Source organism: Drosophila teissieri, chromosome X (genome assembly GCF_016746235.2).
Source record: "Drosophila teissieri strain GT53w chromosome X, Prin_Dtei_1.1, whole genome shotgun sequence".
Lineage (NCBI taxonomy): Eukaryota > Metazoa > Arthropoda > Insecta > Diptera > Drosophilidae > Drosophila > Drosophila teissieri.
Genome location: NC_053034.1, coordinates 8,240,803 through 8,260,058, shown reverse-complemented (window position 1 = coordinate 8,260,058; position 19,256 = coordinate 8,240,803). Strand labels below are relative to the sequence as shown.

The 19,256-nt window shown below is 42.8% G+C and overlaps 2 protein-coding genes across 2 annotated transcripts in view; both read left to right on the top strand.

Annotated features, from left to right (window-relative positions):
• Positions 1-1,063: 1,063 nt before the first annotated feature.
• Positions 1,064-2,414, top strand: LOC122624574 (lipopolysaccharide-induced tumor necrosis factor-alpha factor homolog). The gene is made up of 3 exons (XM_043804212.1): positions 1,064-1,370; positions 1,427-1,574; positions 1,821-2,414. Exons 1-3 carry the CDS (start codon positions 1,064-1,066, stop codon positions 1,966-1,968), a joined length of 603 nt encoding a protein of 200 aa, XP_043660147.1. The 3' UTR covers positions 1,969-2,414.
• A 2,919-nt stretch (positions 2,415-5,333) lies between these two features.
• LOC122624439 (myb-like protein A) overlaps positions 5,334-19,256 on the top strand; it is a 36,647-nt gene continuing 22,724 nt past the window's right edge. Inside the window, exon 1 of the mRNA XM_043803975.1 lies at positions 5,334-5,571. Within this exon, the coding sequence (XP_043659910.1) occupies positions 5,334-5,571 (238 nt within the window). The remainder of the gene's footprint in view (positions 5,572-19,256) is intronic.

The window sequence follows — 19,256 nt, the reverse complement described above, 5'->3', positions numbered from 1 at the left end:
AGCGTGCAATAAATCAAACATCAAAGCGATGAGCCAACTTGAAATGGACTGCAAATTTATGCAGCGACAGCTCCCAGTGCCCCGATCCCAAAAAAAACCCGATTCCCATTTGAATGGCAGATGGCGGAACAACAGGAGTAAGCAAAAAACACCCTGGAGTTCATAAACAATATTAAAGCAAACTAAACACGTAAATTTAATACCAGAAAAGTTGAGGAATATTTTAAAATAACATCAGATTTTATAGACATAGATAAATGTTAGTCTAAGCTATATAAAATAGAGCATTTTTTTTTGTAAAATGAAAGCGATGTTTTTACCCATTTCAGATATGTCAGTTATCCATATGCAAATGAAAGTTTGCATTATAATTTCTCGTATACTCGTACCTGTTTAGTTTATTTGCGCCTGTATACTATTTACATGCATGCGATAAAGTTGATTAAATGCAAAGTGGCAAGCAGAATTTCATTCCCATTTTTCCACTCACGACGACAGGGTTGGAAAATATTGAAAAACTTGAAGGAAAACAGAAAAAACAAAAAATGAACGTGGGGTTACGCAAACACGAATACATTGGGGAAAACTCTATGCAAGAAATATTGCTTCACATTATTCTAGGCAACTACTATTTAGGACTTGGCACTCTAAGAGATACTTTTAAATATGGGAAAAAATGTGGAGAACATTTTTTTTTTTAATTAAAAGTATTTAAGTGCTTTTTGGAATATTTGCAACGTTTTGTGGCAGTGCAAGCGGTCAGCAGCACATATTGCAAAAGTTATGAACAGGAAATGAAACGGAAGCTGACAATATTCTCCAACGACGATGCAGGTGATTCATCTAGACCATTTCCATTTCAAACTCTTTTCGACCAACTGTGGATTTTTTCCATTTGTGACTCGTTGATATTGCTGGCAGCTGGTTAATTGGCCGAGAATGTTTCGCTATCAACAACAACTGTTTTTGGACGAGCTCTTTATGAGACATGGTTTTTTTTTTGATTGTTGCAAAGGAATAAAAGCCATCGTAGGGCAAAACTTAGCAAACAGAAGGGTTTGTCATGGCCGAAGAGAAGCACCGCATGTTGTTCCAAGGCCAGGATCCCAGTCAGGATCTGCAGAAACAGCGCCCAATGTCCCTGTCGCCATCGGAACCGCCCACCTACGATGATGCGATGCAAACGTCCTCGATGCAGGATAGTTTGGACTACCACAACGGCCGTCGAAGAACCTTCTTCGCGGAGCCCCAACATCTGAGGTCCCGGGTGGAGGAGATGCCCCAAGCTGAGGACGAGGAGAGCGTGCAATCGGCAGGATTATCGGACCACCATCACACTGAGCATCATCAGGCCATGCCACCTGTGAGAAGTAACTATGAAACTCACACCGATGCCATTGCATATTTCGCAATTGTATATTGCCAGATTTCTTTATCCTGAGCCCGCAACCCAAGCTGGGCAACCAGGCGATGGACATCGTGTGCCCGGCTTGTGGTCAACGGGGCGTGACCCGATTGAAGAGGTCACCAAATGCTCGGACCAAGCTTTGGGCCCTCTGCTTGTGCACTTTTGGGTGAGTATGGTATTTGAAATTAGTTTGAAAATGTTCCCCCTTCAACTAACTTTTAATCCAAATATTGTTTTGCATAAAGAGATAATTAAGTTGCAAGTACCTAACACTAAATATGAACAAAATGATGAGCCAAAGTATGTCGTATAAATTAATGAAATTATATAGAGTATCTATCTGTATGTGAATAACATACCTGGAACTTTGAAGAACTTTGTACTCATATCCATGTATGCATTTCTTTTTGAGTTGGTGCTGCTGCGCTTGCTTGTGTCCGTATTTGTGGAATGGCTGCCGGACAACGAATCATTACTGCTCCGCCTGCGAGATCTTCCTGGGCGCACATTATCCGCGGAGGAGCTGCTGCGGCTGCTGCTGCCGGCGGCGACGGCGGTAGTCCGGAAATATCCAGCAGGATCGCAGCCGGAATCCGGCCGCTAATTGTGAAAGTTTTCCGTGTGTGCGAATAAAGCTGAGTGGGCGGCACGCGCTTCTGGCCACAAGGACTCGGCGCTTATTCGCTTGTAATGAGGAACACAGTGCCGGGCGCGGCCGGAAATTGTGCGCCGTCAAATCGAATTGCCTACCTATGCCCATCGTCCTTCGTCCTTGGTCCATCGTTCATCGTCCATCGCCCTCAATCCGCAATCCTTCCACCAACAGTCATACACCATTTCCATTACCATTACCATTGCCACTGCCACTGCCAAGCGCCGCCCTGTCGCCCAAATGATGCATAACTGGCCGAAAACAAATTGCCACATCATCACTCCGTTTCGCACATCCTGCCACCGAGAGCGGCCTGTTGTGCACGCTGCTCGTGCTTTGATACCCTGCAAAAAGAGGGCATTCGATTTGGATATAGTTACTAATACATAATATTGCAAGAAATATACATTTGTCTGAGAAATTCTTATGAAAGTGCAGTGTTGTTTAATCGGGCAAACGGAAGTAAACAAATATGTTTACCCCGAATGGAGGAAGGGTGTGCCAGAATCTGAATCATCAGCAGTTGTTTGGCTGCTAGTTGCGCCTTTTTGTTTTCGAGGTTTCTGCCTATTTCAGTGCAATGCGCGGCTTTGTTCAATTTCTGGACCGCAATTGGCCAGCGGGGGCAGCAAATTCAATTAGCGCCCCGTGGGTTGCGTTGCAGCCTTCGGTGCAACATGGCCTTCGTCGTCGAATGGGCCAAAAACTGTTACTGTAAACTGAAAGCCAGCCACGCATGGATTGACTAGGCCAGCAGCGAGCAACAACAGCGGAGCTCGACAATTAGACGGGCAGATGCGGCAGTGAGCAACAATAATGGCCAAAAGAGCATTATGGCCGAGCGGTGAAATAATGTGGAAGTTACAACTCGATCGCATCAAGCATACGCCGCTTTGTCCAGGCGTCAGTTCATGGCCAATGCTGATGCTGTTGCTGTCGCAATAACAATGTTAATCAAAGCAATAATAATCATACTTATAATAATACGTAATGAGATAACAATGAAAATGAGCTGCCAACGGCAGTCCATCGCAATAAGTTGGCCACTTTAATTAGATCAGCTTCTGCTTTTGGCTGCCCATTAATGTCAACAGTAAACAATGCGCAGCAATATGTAATGTGAAATTGCTATGTATAAAAGACGCTTCATTTTTATTATTTAAGAGAATTTGTGGTATCATTTGATATTTCCTTTAAGTATGTACTATATACATATGTATATTCAATCCCTAATCAAAAGTCTATGATAGTCTTTAGCTGAGTTATGATAGTTTCTAAAGAGTTTTGTAAACGGTTTTCTTTCGTTCAATTAATGATGTAAAATCATTAAGTATGTAAGTATAGATTTTTTGTCAAAAGCCAGCGCAAAAGCAAATATTGAATGCTCCCGCTGTCCATTGATTGATTTAATTATGTGCAACACAGGCGGATCTACCTTTGCATGTTGCCTACTATTTTGCAGTAATGCCGCCCTCTCTGGCATTTCGCAAAAAATGCTGAATTTTTAAGCCCCAATATGCTGGGATATTTACGGATATTTCGTGGATATTTGCGCGTCGTCGATGAGTCGTTAACGCAGCTGCAGATACAGATGCAGATACAGATACAGATGCAGATACAGATGCAGATACAGATACAGACGCCCAAACTCCCAAAAGGGGCGAGCGGTAATCAAATTACCACACAGCCGCGCAAATCAACTGCAAAATGTTTTAATTAAGAGAGGAAGAAAAGGCGGCGCGGGGAGAATACGAATACGAATGCGGCAAATTGCGAAATTGCAATTGCAATTGCGATGCAAATCGATGCACTGCATCCGGCAACAACAGCAACAGTAGCAACAGTGGCAACAGTGGCAACAGTTAAGCCCAGCAGCAACATCAGTGTCCGCCCGTAATCGTGGCCCAAATGGCAGGAGCAACAACAACAGTAACGGCCATGGCAATCATGTCCAACTGCTCGTGATCCGCAGGGCCACAGGTCACAGGTCACACTGCTGCAACAGTGGCTACTGCTGCTTCTGCTGCTGTTCATATCCAAATTGATCATATTGATCCTGATACAGATGCTGATTCTGCCTGTTACATACTTTTCAACGAATCCAGTATACCCTTTTACTCTATGAGTAACGGGTATAAAAAACACAAACACAATCCGCATAATTTGAAAAAACAAAATAAAGCTTCAAATAAAATATGGTATAAGCTGCAACTAAATTTGTATTAATTCCATATACAATTGTCCTTTGAAAATATAAAATTCTATTTATTTACTTATAAGATTTTATTTAGATACTTAAATAAATTATATATTTTATTGACATTTTCATAATCTAGTTTCAGTTATCAATTCAACCAGTTGGCTGCTGATCGGCGGCGAAATCGAGCAGCAACAGTTGGCGGATTGTGGCCACTAAAAACGATTTTGGAAAACACAACAGCGAAGTGCATGCCATTTCGATTTGCCAATGGCCATTGACCATTATCCATTATCCCTCCGAATTCCATTTCCCACTGCTTATTTTCGAGGGCAGCAGCACCCAACACCCTTTGGAAAAGCAACCCCGCCTCGGAAAAACTTGCGTCACGTAGCCAAACAAATGAACTGCAAGTGACTTCTGGCAACTGCAACTGCAACTGCCGCGCACCTTTGTGCCCCTTGTCGTCGTCTCGTCGTTTCGGATTTGGTGATTTCAGATTTGCGGAAAGGCGGAAAGGCGCAGGCGTCGGGCGACACACAGGACTCGAAGTGGAACTCGTAATAGTACTCGGATTTCGCCGATGGCGAGGCCCATTCACCAAAACAGAAGTTCGGCTCCTGACGGCATGTGCGGCATGTTGCAAGTTGGCAACTGTCGACTGACACGGCTATATGAGTGTATGCCAGCGCATTTGGTGGCTCAATTGCGCCTCGCACGTTGGCCAGGCAGCAGGTCCTTGCGGCAACTACCGACAGCGGCAGCTAGAATCGGCAACCGAAATACCCGAGAATATCCTTCGTGGCCGGCTTGCGAATTACGCGTTGTAAGCTGAGCAGCTGAACAGAACTGAAACACAACAGAACTCACAAAATACGGAGGCTTTGCCGGCTCGCTTGTGTTTGGTGTTTAGTGTTTGTTTTTTGATTTTTTGACAGTGTTCTCTTGTAGTTGGGAAAGTTGGGTCCTGTATATCCCATATCCTGCAGCCCAACAGCCTGCTGTTCAAGTACAGTATTCCCCCCGGCGAACCGCGTGTTATTTCCGCTTCCGTGTGCGTGCAATTAGTAGGCGGCATGGCGGCGCAGTGCCGCCGCTACCGCAATCGCAGGCCCAAATGCACCAAGACAATGTCGCTGGCGACTCTGATTTTGGGTTTGAGTCTAGCGGTGGCAACCCTGGCGGCCGGAAATGACGCCATTTCCGCGCCGAAAGCGGGCAAGGATCTGCAGCAGCAGCAGCAGCCATCGGAGATTGGAATTGATGGCGGAGAGCGACCAAACAAGGATTTTGACTTTGCCGCCTATGTGAATGGTGAGTGCTTGTGTGGATACTTTCTCCTGGGGGTGATTCTTCCTCTTCTTCTTCATTTGGTGGCCACTGACCAGCGAGCACTTGGAAATGCGACAATCGTCGTCAGACGACTCAATCACTTTTGCTTCCGCTGTCGCTGTCGCAGTTGGAAAATGGAAATTAGCCTGCCAATTCTCCACAGAGCGGCGCAGGCAGAAAAGCAATTTGAGTGCTCTAAGTAGTCACAAAACAATTGAGTGTTTGGCCCGTGTTTGTGGCAGTTCAAAGCTTTTAGCCGCAAGTATATTTAATTTGATTGGAAAAGGGGAAATCGGCTATAATGGCAGCGGTGTGTGGATAATTGAATCAAGCGCTTTGTATTTATAAGCAGCAAGGGAGCATTAAACAATTATTTCAATAGCAAATTGTGGTAATGCAAAGGCACATATTAACCACTAAATTGACAAAAATAGGTAAATTAAATTTATAAATGAGTTTTGTGTTGATTTTAGTTTTTGCAGCAGAACGAAGAGAGACTAATTATAACCACTGAATAAATTTAAATCAAGAAAATGCATTTACCTTTTGAATTTTCTTTGATTTTTGAATTAGCCAAATTATAAAATTTAATCATTAACTTTGATATGTTCTATCATTAGGCCTAATTTCTCTGATAAATTTAATCAAATGAAAACAAATTCGTTGGGAAGCCGAAATACAAATACTAAAATATTATGAAGTTTCCACTTCCTACGAACTAAGCTATTTTCGTACTAGTTTATTATTTGGTCAACTGTTAAATATAGAATTCTGCTCGTGGAATAATCACATCAATATGAATCGTTCGCCATATGCAAACAAAATAAAATCCCCTCGAGCTGCACACTTCAATATTAAATGGTTTTCGAGCTGGCCAAATACCCAAAAACAGTTTCGTGTTCATGATAACTTAATGAACAATGAGCGTCACTTGAAGTTTTCCATTTCAATCAAAGATTTTCCAAATAATGTCCATGCTGAAAATTGCTAAGCGAACGAATTTAGAGAATTTCATGTTATATATGTATAATATAAGCCACTATCAACTTGTCAATTGCGAATGGAGGCATATATATTACAATTGGCACATATGTATAACTGAGATAAATGCAATGATATGTCGTCCAAACTGTTTGGTTTGCTTTGCGAAAATTGCAATTTAAATGTAGTTAACTGTGTGTTCCCATGTGTGTTTATGTGTGTGTGTATGTGTGCTTTGCCACTTAACAGCTACACAAAAGTCACACAAACATTTCGAATGAGGAATGAGGGGCGGATGCGGCGGGCAAATGGGAAAAAAGGCGGACTGACCGCACTGACAAACATTTCGAAACGTAAAATTTATTTATACCACTTGTAACTGCAAAATGTAATTTTGTGGAAATCGCAAAATGTGTGTATGTGTGTGTGTGTGTGTGTGCGGGGGTGAGAGCCACACGCAAACAAGCGGAGTGCCCACACTGCGTATGAGTAATCCGATTGGCAAGCAATTGCCTCACTCATACGCAGTGTGGGTCGCCCCAAAATGTATGCTATACATTTTTGCATGTCAATATGCTTAGCTATCCGCCCCACTGCTGTGATTCCTCATCCATTGAAAACCAATTTAAATCGCACCAGCACACGATAGTAATACAATAATAATTGCAAGTGCCACACATTCGAATGTGCCTCTTTTCGTTTGGCAAGGGGGGGGCATCCCATAACTTGTTGCACCATCGATATTTAGCCACTTTATCATCCCGATGAGATGCGTTTACACTTCAAATAGCCGCCGGCCAAAGGTAACACTTTGCAACCTATTGCTCTTGCCGTGCTTTTGCATTTGTTATTGCTTTTGCTACTTTGCTGCATCCGTTTAGACATAAATTATAGCCCCGATAGGAGTGAGTGTGTGTGTGTGTGTGCCACGTGGCTTATGGCTGGAGTATGTGTGCTTTGTGTGTGTTGCAGGTGCGGCTTTGTTTGCAGTACCCCGCAAAGTCCAAACGCTGGGGTAGATTAACTGGGGTCAACAGAAACAAAGCAATGTACATCTTATTTGAAGACATCCTCCTGATTTCCCATTATTTATTAGTAATCAATAGATTGTCTACAATACAATACCACATTTTAATGTGTTTAATTTCGGAAACATATTTTATAACTTGGCTGAATTTGCCTTACAAAGTACTCAGTATCTTTACCCTCGACCCTTGCGATTGTCATCTAAATATGCTTTTGTTTATTTTTGGCTGAGTGCTAACATTTCGCTGATTTTACAACCGCGACAGGCAGCGTTGACAGCCAAAAACAAAGAGAAAAAAAACGAAAAGGGCAAAAACCCATAAAGTGGTTGGCTCGCAAAGTTCGCAGAGGTGAATTGTGGAAACCACCCTCGTTTGTTGGCCAGCGTCGACGGCCAAATGGTCCATATTTAAGCCCGGCCATAAACCGTTTGTTTCCCGTTTGTTTGTCTATTTATTTGTTTCTGAACTTCTCCTTAAATTTGCTTTATTTTGAACTTTAGAAATCTATTTTCCTTCTATAATAACATTAAATATTTTCACACTAGAGTAAAATTTAGAAATCTATTTTCCTTCTATAATAACATTAAATATTTTCACACTAGAGTAAAATTTAGTAAAGAAAAACACACAACTTCTTCAATCATTAAAGAAGACTATATGTAAATTAACTTTTAAGAAAGTAATCTTTTCTAATATTTTTATTTTGGTAGCGTACAACAAATTCGGCCTCTTGTAAAAGTTTTAACTCGTGGTACCTTTTTGTTATTGAAATTTACTATAAAATTTTACTGCCACTAAATTCATAGCAACTGCTGCATTTTTTTTCCAAAACCATAGGCGCTTTTTAGGAGCCAGCTTTTTGCCGTATTTTTTTGCAAACGCTTTTCCTCTGCCTCTTTTGTTGTTGTGCTTTTCGTGCTGTCCATAAGCAGATAATCAAAAGTAAATAAAGGCATTTTTCATTTGTGTGATTCGCAGACGGAAGAGGGAAGAGGGAAGAGTGAAGAGGGGCATCCCCGCAAAAGGAGACAGATTAAGTAAATACTCGCACAGGAATATTTTCAAATGCCGCAGGCCAGAGGAGAAATTAGAGGGAGCTTGTGCTCAGCCTTTTTGGCATTTTATGAATTATTTCGTAGCTCATTAACGAAAACACGTTTAAGTACTTAAATAATCAACGTTTTTTTTCGCTACCGCTTGCAAAACTTTTGTCAGTCAGTCAGTCCAGTCGACTCATGTGTTTGTGTTGTTGCCGGCATGGATAGGTAATTATTCCGACGATTATTGGGATTTGTTTTGAATGGCTGCCAGAGAGGAGCATTTAATTAAGTCTGAAGACACTTTGATTGAACCAATTAGGAGCCTAATCACATTAAACAAGAGAACGCTCTCGGTCCGAAATCGGCCTTGATTGTTGGAACTTCTGCGTATTGGTTTATTATTGTATTCGCTGGTTAATAAGGTCAGGATTAATTAAATCTAAAATTAGTAAGATATAATGGCAAAGGGTTTGGTATTACTAAAGTTCTTCTTGCTGAGTTGTAAGTACATTTAATATTTTATACGATATGTTCCGTTTTAGAACATCTATCAAACTGAGAAGACGACCTAATTTACCTCCTAATAGTATGGGTTCTCCCTAATTATTTTAAAACTCTTTTTAGGACTTCTAAAACTTTAAGAGCTTGTGTGGATTTAGAAAAGTTGTAGTGAAACTCGGCATTTTACTACCCAGTCTGAAATGCTCTTCCCTGGGAACTATTAAATTTTACTGCAGGACTTCTCCCCAGTGGTTAACGAGAGTTTAGCCTTAATGGCTCAACGCTTTTAGTTAGCTGAATAAGGATTTGATTTGTTTGTTGGCCAACTAATTTTCAACTCAATATCTAACATTTGGTGATTATTGCGTTTAGCCGATATTGGTAAAGATGCCGTTAGAGATAAATTGTTGATTTACAATTTGTGTGCTTTCGCCACAGTGAAAATATCAAATTCAATTAATTAGTTATTTCGTGCGTGCGTGTTACAGCGCAGAATCAAATATAAATAGGAATGGTCATTTGTTTTAATTAAATTTTCGTAAATAAGCCATGAATCGAAAATGTGAATACGATCCTACGGCTTTTTGCGGCCTGCTTAATTGGGCATAAGACGCAGGAGACCTGAAACTTTATGCCACAATAGCCACACACACACACACACACACACAGAGAGAGCGGCTTGATTATGCAAAGGATCCTTTATGTCCCTGTTCCCTGGCCAAAGTCATATAGTCCTGAGAAGTCGACCCTTGTGGTACTCCACTCATGTGTAATCTGCTCTACACTAATCGAGTGCAAAGTGCTTCCTTGTCTGGCCACCAATTAATAATCCTTCTAACCCAATGCACTTGTCATCCCAAATTGTCCTTACTCACTCGGCTTAATTAGCCTGCAGTGCATTTGAGGCCATATGACAGCAGTGCACTGTGAATAATACTTGCTAAGCTGTAAAATGCCAAAAATAAAGCGCAGCACATTAAGTCTAGATAAACATGTTTAAAACCTCTTCAGATAGGCTTGTGCATCAGATTTACCCATTAGCCAAGCTATTTCGCGCAGTGCACTCATGCCCAACAAATTATAGGCCAATTGGGCACGCCCACTGCGGGTCCGATCCGATTCCTCTATGCATTCGGCTGGGGATTTATTTTTATATGCTGGTCGTTAGGGATAATACAGCATCCGTTTTAGCCGGCGCTTTTATCGCTCGCATCCTTTGCCACTCTCGCATCCTTCGTCCTGCGACTGCATGCGTTAAGAGCTTGACTTTGTCCGCGAATTGCTCCAAATGTCGTCGTCGTCATCATCATCATCATCGTCGTCTTGCGTTCTTCTCCTTGCTGCTGCACTGCACCCACCAAGATAATGCCACTGAGCAGGAGATCAGGAGATGGGAGCTGAGGAGGTGGAACCTCCTTAAGTGCTGGCTATGCCCGGAACAATTTGGCACCACATTGCGTATGATTAATATAAATTGTTTGGACTTCATTCTCGCTGGCTTCCTTCCACCCACGGCGCCTCTCACTTCCATTCCCATTGACACTTCATGAAGGCAAAGAGCGAGTAGAAGAAGAAGTCTTGAATTTGCGCGCACTTAAAAGAATTGCTGCACGCTTTCGCTACAGTGAATCCTGTCAGTTATGGTTTATACATATATATATATGGTATATGTATTATGGAAAATAATTATTTATATATTATTAAAGAAGCTAGATATCAAATATGTGGCGTGGCTGTATTACAAATGGCTTCTTTTGAGCAGCACTTCTTCTTCTCGCAGTGATTTAGTTTCTCTGCGATTTGATTTATCGATCGAACCGCCTGCTCAGACATGCATTTCCTCAGAAAACTCGCTGTCTATCCGCATGCTTAAAGCGTGTATTTAGCTTTTCGGCTAAAGAGCTGGCACTGTTGTTGTTCCGGTTCCGGTTGTTGTTGCTGCTGCTGCTGCTGCAGCTCCGTTGCCGCTGTTGTTGCAGCTGCCACATGCCATGGCCCAAAGTGTCACATTACTGAAAGTGCGACAGCTACGGCGAATGCCAGAGCACTCTTCTCCTGGTACTGCTCCTGGTCCTGGTGTGGGGTCGGGTCCTCATCCTGGTTCTGGTTCTGGTGCTGGTTCTGGTTCCGCCCGCTGCCTCCGAGTCGCCGAATCTGCAGTCGTGATTGGGGTGCTGCTGATGCCGCCGCTGGGGCAGCCACACGCACCCAGCTCAACTTTGCTATCATTTGTGGTTTTGCATGTGCCGCATGCAGCACAACGCCAAGTGCTGGCAATATGGCCACGCCACCCTCTTTTCCGTTGCGAAAAAAAATGAAAGACTGAGAAAAGATGGTTACTGTGCAGGGCAACCAAAAAAGAAATGGCATAAAAATCGCGTACACGCTTCAAAAATTCAACGGTCCGCCTATGAAAACGAAACCTACAAGAGGAAAAGCCACAGGCCACAGCGAAAGAAATGCTGGGAAAAAGTACGCAAAAGTGCAGAGATGGGGCAGTGGTCTGGACGCAGACGATTGTTGCAGCAGCTTGTTTAAATTTTATGTCCTGGCTTTTCATACTTGTTAAGCCGCCCTCTCACCCAACTTCACTCAGCGAGGGGGCGTAACCAGGTGCTCTTACCAGCTCTTTTTCCTTCTGATGCACGGCGACAGGCGAGAGATGTTGCCGCTGGCACGAACACACAAACACACACACACACATGCAGTTGGGGCACAGGTGGCAAAACGGTGGGCCATCAAAGGAACACAAAAAAAAAAACAAAAAAACGCAGAAGCATTCGAAAATTGTTTGCTTGGAAACACAGATCCAAGTGTAATTTTTGCCACGTCACGTAGGAAACTTGGGGGAAAAAACGCACTTCCGAAACTGGAAAGTAACTGAGAAAACAGTAGCTTAAGTCACACTATTGAGAATCGCAGAGAAGAGCTCATAACGTAGTAGTGCTAATTATTGAGAAGCGCAGAGGAGAGCTCAAAACGTAGGAGTGTAAAATAATGAGAAGCGCAGAGAAGAGCTCAAAACTTATTAATCTTAATTAATGAGAAGGGCAGAAGGAGATGCATTTTCTAAATTAACTGCAATGTAATTTAATGGTACAGTTATAATCAAAAGCTACAATTTATTTCCCAATCAATGATTGATGAAAAATGACGTAATGTTGCCCAACTAAACTTAAAGCCAGTGCCAATGGCACGGAGCAAACTCGAACTCACTTGACTCATAAACTTATCTACCCAACCGTTTCGTTTTCCACACAAGGCGCTCAATGAAGTGATAAACTGGCAACATTTAGTCCTTTTGTCTTATCTCCACTTTTCTACTTTCTGCCGCTTTCTTCTGTGTGTTGTTGTGTTTTATGGCTGAAGCAGAAAAAGCAAAACAAACAGAATGAAGGAGCGGGGCGCAAAAAAAACTTTCGAGCGCAACGAAGGGCAAAATTCCGGCTCAAAAATCAAATGACAATAAACAAAAAAGTGGGGGAAGGTGAGGGGAGCGAGGGGAGCAGCCATAAAATAAATTAACCTTGAAGTTCAATGCGCAACTCAATTTGCTGGCTTCGGGGCCAAGGAGTCGCCCTGGAAAATTGTTGCTTATTGCTGGCCAAAAGGGGAATGCAAAGTGTTCATGAAACACCAGTCAGCCCTTTAATCCTCGACCACAATTCTTGTTTAGCAAGATCTATTGGAAAATAAATACATTCTTGTTACGGGCTAAAAACGAATCACAAAATTGAATGCTAATCCACTTGGACATTTATTACGAGCCTAACGAATATAGCATTCCATGTTTGGAGTATTATTTGCAATGTTAAGACCTTAAAACGAATTAATTGAGTACTTCTTAAATGTAATAATCGATCAAAAAGAATATTATTCAATTTAGTTCAATAAAGTCACGCCACTTAAACCCTTTAAGGCAGTCGGCTAAGCGGAGTTGCGCTAAAAGCTTCGTTTCCCGTCGGCATGAAAATAATATAAATAGACTGCCGGGGAAAAGGTCAAAGTCTCAGTTCGATAATTACCCATCATAATGGAGTCGGCGAATCGGCTCGACCGCATGCATTATTGAACGGCTTTCCCCTTTCCCATCGCAAGGCGAAGACAAAGCCCGACCGACCGCAAAGGAAATTTAAACAAATGCCACCCCACGACCCCTGCCAATGCATCCTTTTTGTGGTTGGGCCGTTGGGTTCAAGGATTCAAGGATTCGGGGGGGCACAGGGCACTAACCGCGGCACCGATGCCGAAACGCACAAAGTCCATTTACATAAATGGTTATCCTCGATTGCTACCGACTTGCTATCAAACACTCACACAGAGACACACACACGCACGCACTGAAGGCTCACCTTTGAACTTTGGCCACAGCAAATTAAATAAAAGGTTAGCTCTTGTGCGATGATGAGTTAGGGCAAAGTTTTTCACACAGTGCGATGATAATAACAATGATGTCATTGAGAACCTTGAGTGCGGAGAGCCTTCCACGTAATTGAAATAAGTTGAATTTACCAGTATATACGAGTATGGGCAGAAGCTTCATCAGCCTTGCTAGGCCAACTTTACCATTAAGTAATTTCTTTTAATCGTTATAAAATCGATTTCTTTTGGACTTTTTCTTGTCATACACCTTATACACCTTATACACCTTATACGCGCTGCGCCAATGAAAAGGACTAAGCTCGTTGCGCTCGCTGTTCGCTGTCCTTTGGAATATGGTAATGACCAAAAGCAAGGACATCAATCGATGTTGGCGCACTTATTTTTCGCTTCACTCCATGCCGCCACAGCCCCATTAATATTTCACATTTCATATTCGCAATCGTCCTTCGTTCCCGCCCCCGCATTTGCATACTACCCCTCCCCAAGGGGCTCATTTACCTGTCCTTACCTGGCTACTGGCTACTGGTTACAACGACCTACTGGTTCCGGATGTCTGCCCGTGTCAGCGGAGTTGAAAAGGGTTTTTTTTCTTTCTGTACGCTCGCATTTCCCATTGGCATCTTCCGCCGATTTCCTGTTTTTCCGTTTGCACGCTTTTTCGCCGCTTTTCCCGCCGCTTTTCCCGCCAACAGTTTCAGTTGCGGTCGCTGGATGGGCGTGTATTTTAATTGTGTTGACTTTGTAAATGATCCATTCATAATGCTACTCGAAGGCATTCCCAGCGTCATCGTCCTCGTCGTCGTCATCATTCCAATCGGTCTGCTCAGCCTGTTTTTAATGGCCAACATTTAAGCCGGCTCCGAACAGCAACAAAGCTTGTACCCAAAAAAACAAAAGGAGTAATCGACTGATTTACGACTGATATAGTACCCTATGTTCTACAGACTGATAACTGGTGATTGAACTCAGCAGCAGATTCATAATCAAAGAGCAGCTCGAAGGCACAAGCTTGATATACAACATTCAATGATGAAACATCTACTATTTGTGCCTAATATTCAGCCACAGATGTACATGTTATCCTTGCTGTTCAATACACCCCCCTTTCTGCCCAATTACAGGGAAGCCAAGGGAAAAAAAGGGAATCCAGAGCAAATGAAACGAAACGAAAATCGATAATGAATTAATTTTCAGGCACCGAAGGCAAATGGCGCCGACAAATTTATGACTGTGGACTGGGCCAGGCATTGCAAGGATGTTATAGTGGCCCCATAGCCCTCACCCCCCTGCCAATTCGATGCCCAACGCCCCTGTGCAGCAGCATTTAACATGGTCCGCATTTTCCAGGCCCTCAAGTGCAATAAGCCTCTGAAAGCCTTTAAAGTTACGCGCTTTACTCAATATCGGCGCACGGGAAAAATTACATAAAAAAATGCAATGCATTTATTAGATAGTGTAGTGCTTAAACATATATTCATATATTTAGTAGATAGTGTAGTGCTTAAACATATATTCAAATTAAGTGCGCAATAAATATTAATTGGCTTCCTAACAAGGCTAGTTAACACTTGTTAACAAATTACTGCTTTTCAGTTTGCCACATAGACAAAAGCCTTGACAAAATTAAATATATAAATTCCTTGTTGTAAATTGTAATCACTTTGCCTGTGATTTTCATCACAATTGCAGTCAAATCTCAGAAACTCAATCTTTAGCAAATTTTTTTGGGCTAAACTCCTGTCCGTGGCTTAACAAGCATTTGCATGTGTGTCCTGCATATCCTGCTCGTTTCATTTTATTCCCTCTATTTGTTTAGGCTCCAAGGGAAAAAGGTGGGCGGGGCACTGGCACTGGCACTGGATTCTATTTGGTTTTAAGTGGGCAAATTGCTTATGTGGGGCATCTACACCTGGGCCATCGCAACGGTGGCAAGCAACCAATTAGTGTCAGTCAAAAGTTTTGAATACCCTGCTTAAGGCCTGGACTTTAAATACTTTATGCCATATCTTAATACTCTGTAATTATTTAAGAACTGAATTCTAGGAACTTAAAATATGTATAAATTATGCATTACGAGTATCATTACCATCGCAGATAGTAGTGTGCAGGGTTCATTTTTGATGTAGGCCATTCGGAAATGCAAACATGCCGAGTATCTAATTGAAATGCCAGCGAAGGGTGGGAGGCAGGCTATCAATTATGCCCTAGTGGCGCCAAAAAGGTCCTTTTCGAGGACCAGCGAAAATGTCAAGTCAGTTAGTCGTGTTAGTCGACGAGATGGCAATCGAGTCGCATTAAAAACTAATCGCAGCCCATGCATGCGGCTCAAATGATTAAGCGTTCAATTTGCCAGCACTCGACATGCAATTAAAGTTAGTTCTATATGCATTTCTTTGCATGTCTGCGCTTTCTCTTTGCTTTCTTTTTGGCGCCTAGTTATTAGAGTGTGTGTGTGTGCACGTGTTTGCACATGGAATGCAACCGTAATTATGCGCACGACTGACACACATTAGCAGAACGGGGTGTATTTATAGCCTACTTAAAGGTAACTAAGCCACGGCACGAGCACAAGTCAAGTGACTATCTTTCAAGGAGCCGCCCCATGGGATCTCCATATGCAACACAGCTGCTTCCACAGAGTCATGAGGGGAGCACCTAAATCCTGGCAATAAGTTGCCCCAGAAGAAAGGCTGCTTTTGGTGTCATAAATCTTGCGAAACTAACAAAAGCCAAGGCGCACAAAGGGAAGTGTGTTGATCTTGGCAACACATGCCTGAGTATTTATGAGTTTTTTGTTGGAAAAAGGGGAGTTTTTTATCATTCCAAAAGTAGCTATTTACTTTATACATACAGCTATTCTAATGGTTTGGAAAAACCTCACATTTCCTGCATTTGCATTTGAAAACTCTCGAATTCCTCAAGCGACTGAGCTATTTTCCCATTAGCAAACAAAATCTCGAGGGTATTAAGAGCACCCATGCCATCTTTTCCGCCCACGATCCTCATTCTTTGGACTGAAAACTTTGCTCGTGCCTCATTGTACAATTTACTGTTCGGCTTTTGTTTGACATGCAAATGCTGCAGTTTAGTACATAAAGTTTTAGCGAAACATATAGGGTACATAGTCGGCAGTGTACTCGTATCCTCTGATGGATGGTTTGTATGTATGTGTTTGTATGAGAAATGAGAGCATCGCTCGGCACGCGAATTGTGTGGCAACATTTTGTTGTTTAATTTTTGTGTACCGACTGCAAATTGAAGGCCCAGTTCCTCCGAAAAAACCCCTTTACCCCTTCACCACCTGGACGCCCCTGGAAAACCCTACTCAAACTCAACGCTTGGACGTTGGCAATTTGCTGCATACAAATCGCGACTGTGATTATTGTTGTTGCTGCTGCTGCTGCTGCTGCCGCTGATGGTGGCAGCCAAAAGAACTTAAAGTAGGTTACTTACAACCACGCACACACGTAGGCATCTTAAAGTGCACTGCGAGAAGAGTTGCAGCACAATGTAATAAGTTCAAGCTTATCTGAAACGAATTCAAAAAGTAAGCACAACATAAAATTAATATCAAGTAAAGGCAAGATTATAAGTTGCAAATGTATATGGAATATAGTTTTTATTTACCTTTTTTTTCGGGTGCCGCTGGTGCGAGTAGTTTTTGCGTATACTTAAGGCAGCGGACCAGTCGAGCGTCCCAGACACGCCCCCTTTGGCTGCCCTCACCGCCCCCTGCCAGCACTTTTGGGCGCTGTAATTGAGGCAACTTTGCAGAGAGGCAAAAGTTGCCGCATGTACGAATAGTTTGCTGCATAATGACAGGCGCGCCGGCATGCATATTTATGCCTCAAAAACGCAACTTTCTCCCGCGACACCATCTTGAGTCGAACCTTTTTCCCAAGGCGCCGAAAGTCACGCTCTATTGGCTGAAATAAACGAGTTGGAGGCGCCCCCCCTCCCCATTTTATTTGGCCACAAACAGCGAAAAAAAACGCATAGAACAAAAAACGCAAAGCGGAAACGGAAGAATACTCTAGTGAAAAGAACTCCCATTGCGCCGAAAGTGATTAATTATTTAGAAAACATTTCAATAGAGTTTGTTTGATTTCAAATAAAAGCCGCAATGAGCAGAGCAGCTGCCAAAGTTACTTCCGGTTCTGGCCATCTCTTTCTCGCAAAGTCAACCGCCGACTGTGGCCGGCAATAAAAATTTTACAGACAATTCGCTTTTATTGCATTTCACACCAGAGAGAGAGGGAGAGAGAGAATGAGAGAGAGAGGGAGAGATAGAGAGAGAGGGAGAGAGAGGCAGCTAGACAGTTGAGTGCAGCCACAAAAAAGTTAACGTTTGTAGTTTGGCTGGCCTTAAGTTGGCAAAACTAATTTGTTAAAGTAGTTTTCAGGTTTCCTGCCACATTATTTCCTTAGAAACAGTTGCACAATTATCCATAGATCGAGTAAAATGTAATAGCCTTGTTATTTCCTTTAAATATTACATTTTTGAAGCCCATTTTGGGCGACATGATCGGTGGACATAGGCCACCCAGAGCCGCAATCAATAATGTTGCACACACAAAATGAAAAAAGTGAAAACAGTAAAAAAAGGACTTCCGCTCACAGCGGACCATAAAAATGTGCTGCATACTTTTAGGCAGGCAGAAGCCATAAAGTCAAGAGCTGGTGTGTGTGTGTGTGTGTTTTTATAGTTTTTTTTGTTGTTTTCGAAAGGGGAAAGGCATTTGTGGGTGGCGCCAACTTGAGGTGTTTGCCAATGCACTTGTGGAGGCTAAATGAATTAAAAAATCAAATGGAACGAGTGGCAGCCGACAGTGGAAAGGAAGCAATGAAAATTATCCAAGGGAGAGGCGCCTGCGAAATTGCGCCAAGCGAAAGGAAACTTTAACAGTCACTGTGGGGCAGACTACAACAGCTGCATACAAATGCCCCATGTGTGTGTGTGGGTGTGTGCGTGTGTGTCGAGTGGCAGCAGCAAAGAAAAAAAATTAATTTAAATTTTTATGATGCCATAAAAATAATGCATGGCATGTCTGGGCCCCCGGCTAAAAGGAGAGACACCCACCACTGCCGTAAGCGGCGGGGGGGCTGCAGGAGGATTGTCGGGGCATGGGGCATGAGAGGCATGAGGGGCGTGAGAGGCGTGGCAAGGCTGAGGCGAAGTGAAGTGGAAGCTGGCACACACCGTCCATGGGCAGCAAGCAAAGGCAATGGCGCCACGTTGCCCCAATTAGCTGCACACTGTGCCCCAGCATGTGGCCATGCCACCACCACCCACATCCACAATAGCCACCCAGAATCACACACAGAACCACCCACACACACACACACACACACACTCTCAGTCGACTGGCACCCTAAGCAGCATGTCATTAGTGCCGCCTTCAAAACAAAGCAACGAACACGCGGAAATGCGATGAAACAAAATAAAGCGTCGCTGGCACAGCGAGAGCATTAAGTATTCCTCCAACTTGGTCATGTCCTGGCAATATACTCGTACTTATAAGAGCAATATAATATATATACCCAACACTCGAGTCGGAGCACATCTCTGGTGGTAGTCTGTGCAACAATATTTCAAGACGCACGGCGGAAAACAGGTGGTCTACATGAAATGGCTGTGAAACAAAGAAGATAAGTAAAATAAACAAATGCTAGAAAGCCAGCTAAAGGCAAAGTAATATGTTAAAAAAAAATATAAAAATTGGTACCTGAGCTA

Coding starts and splice junctions, on each gene's coding strand:
- LOC122624574 (XM_043804212.1), top strand. CDS start 1,064: ATGGCCGAAGAGAAGCACCGCATGTTGTTCCAAGGCCAGGATCCCAGT. Junction 1,371..1,426: donor GGCCATGCCACCTGTGAGAA/GTAACTATGAAA, acceptor GTATATTGCCAG/ATTTCTTTATCCTGAGCCCG. Junction 1,575..1,820: donor CTCTGCTTGTGCACTTTTGG/GTGAGTATGGTA, acceptor TTTCTTTTTGAG/TTGGTGCTGCTGCGCTTGCT.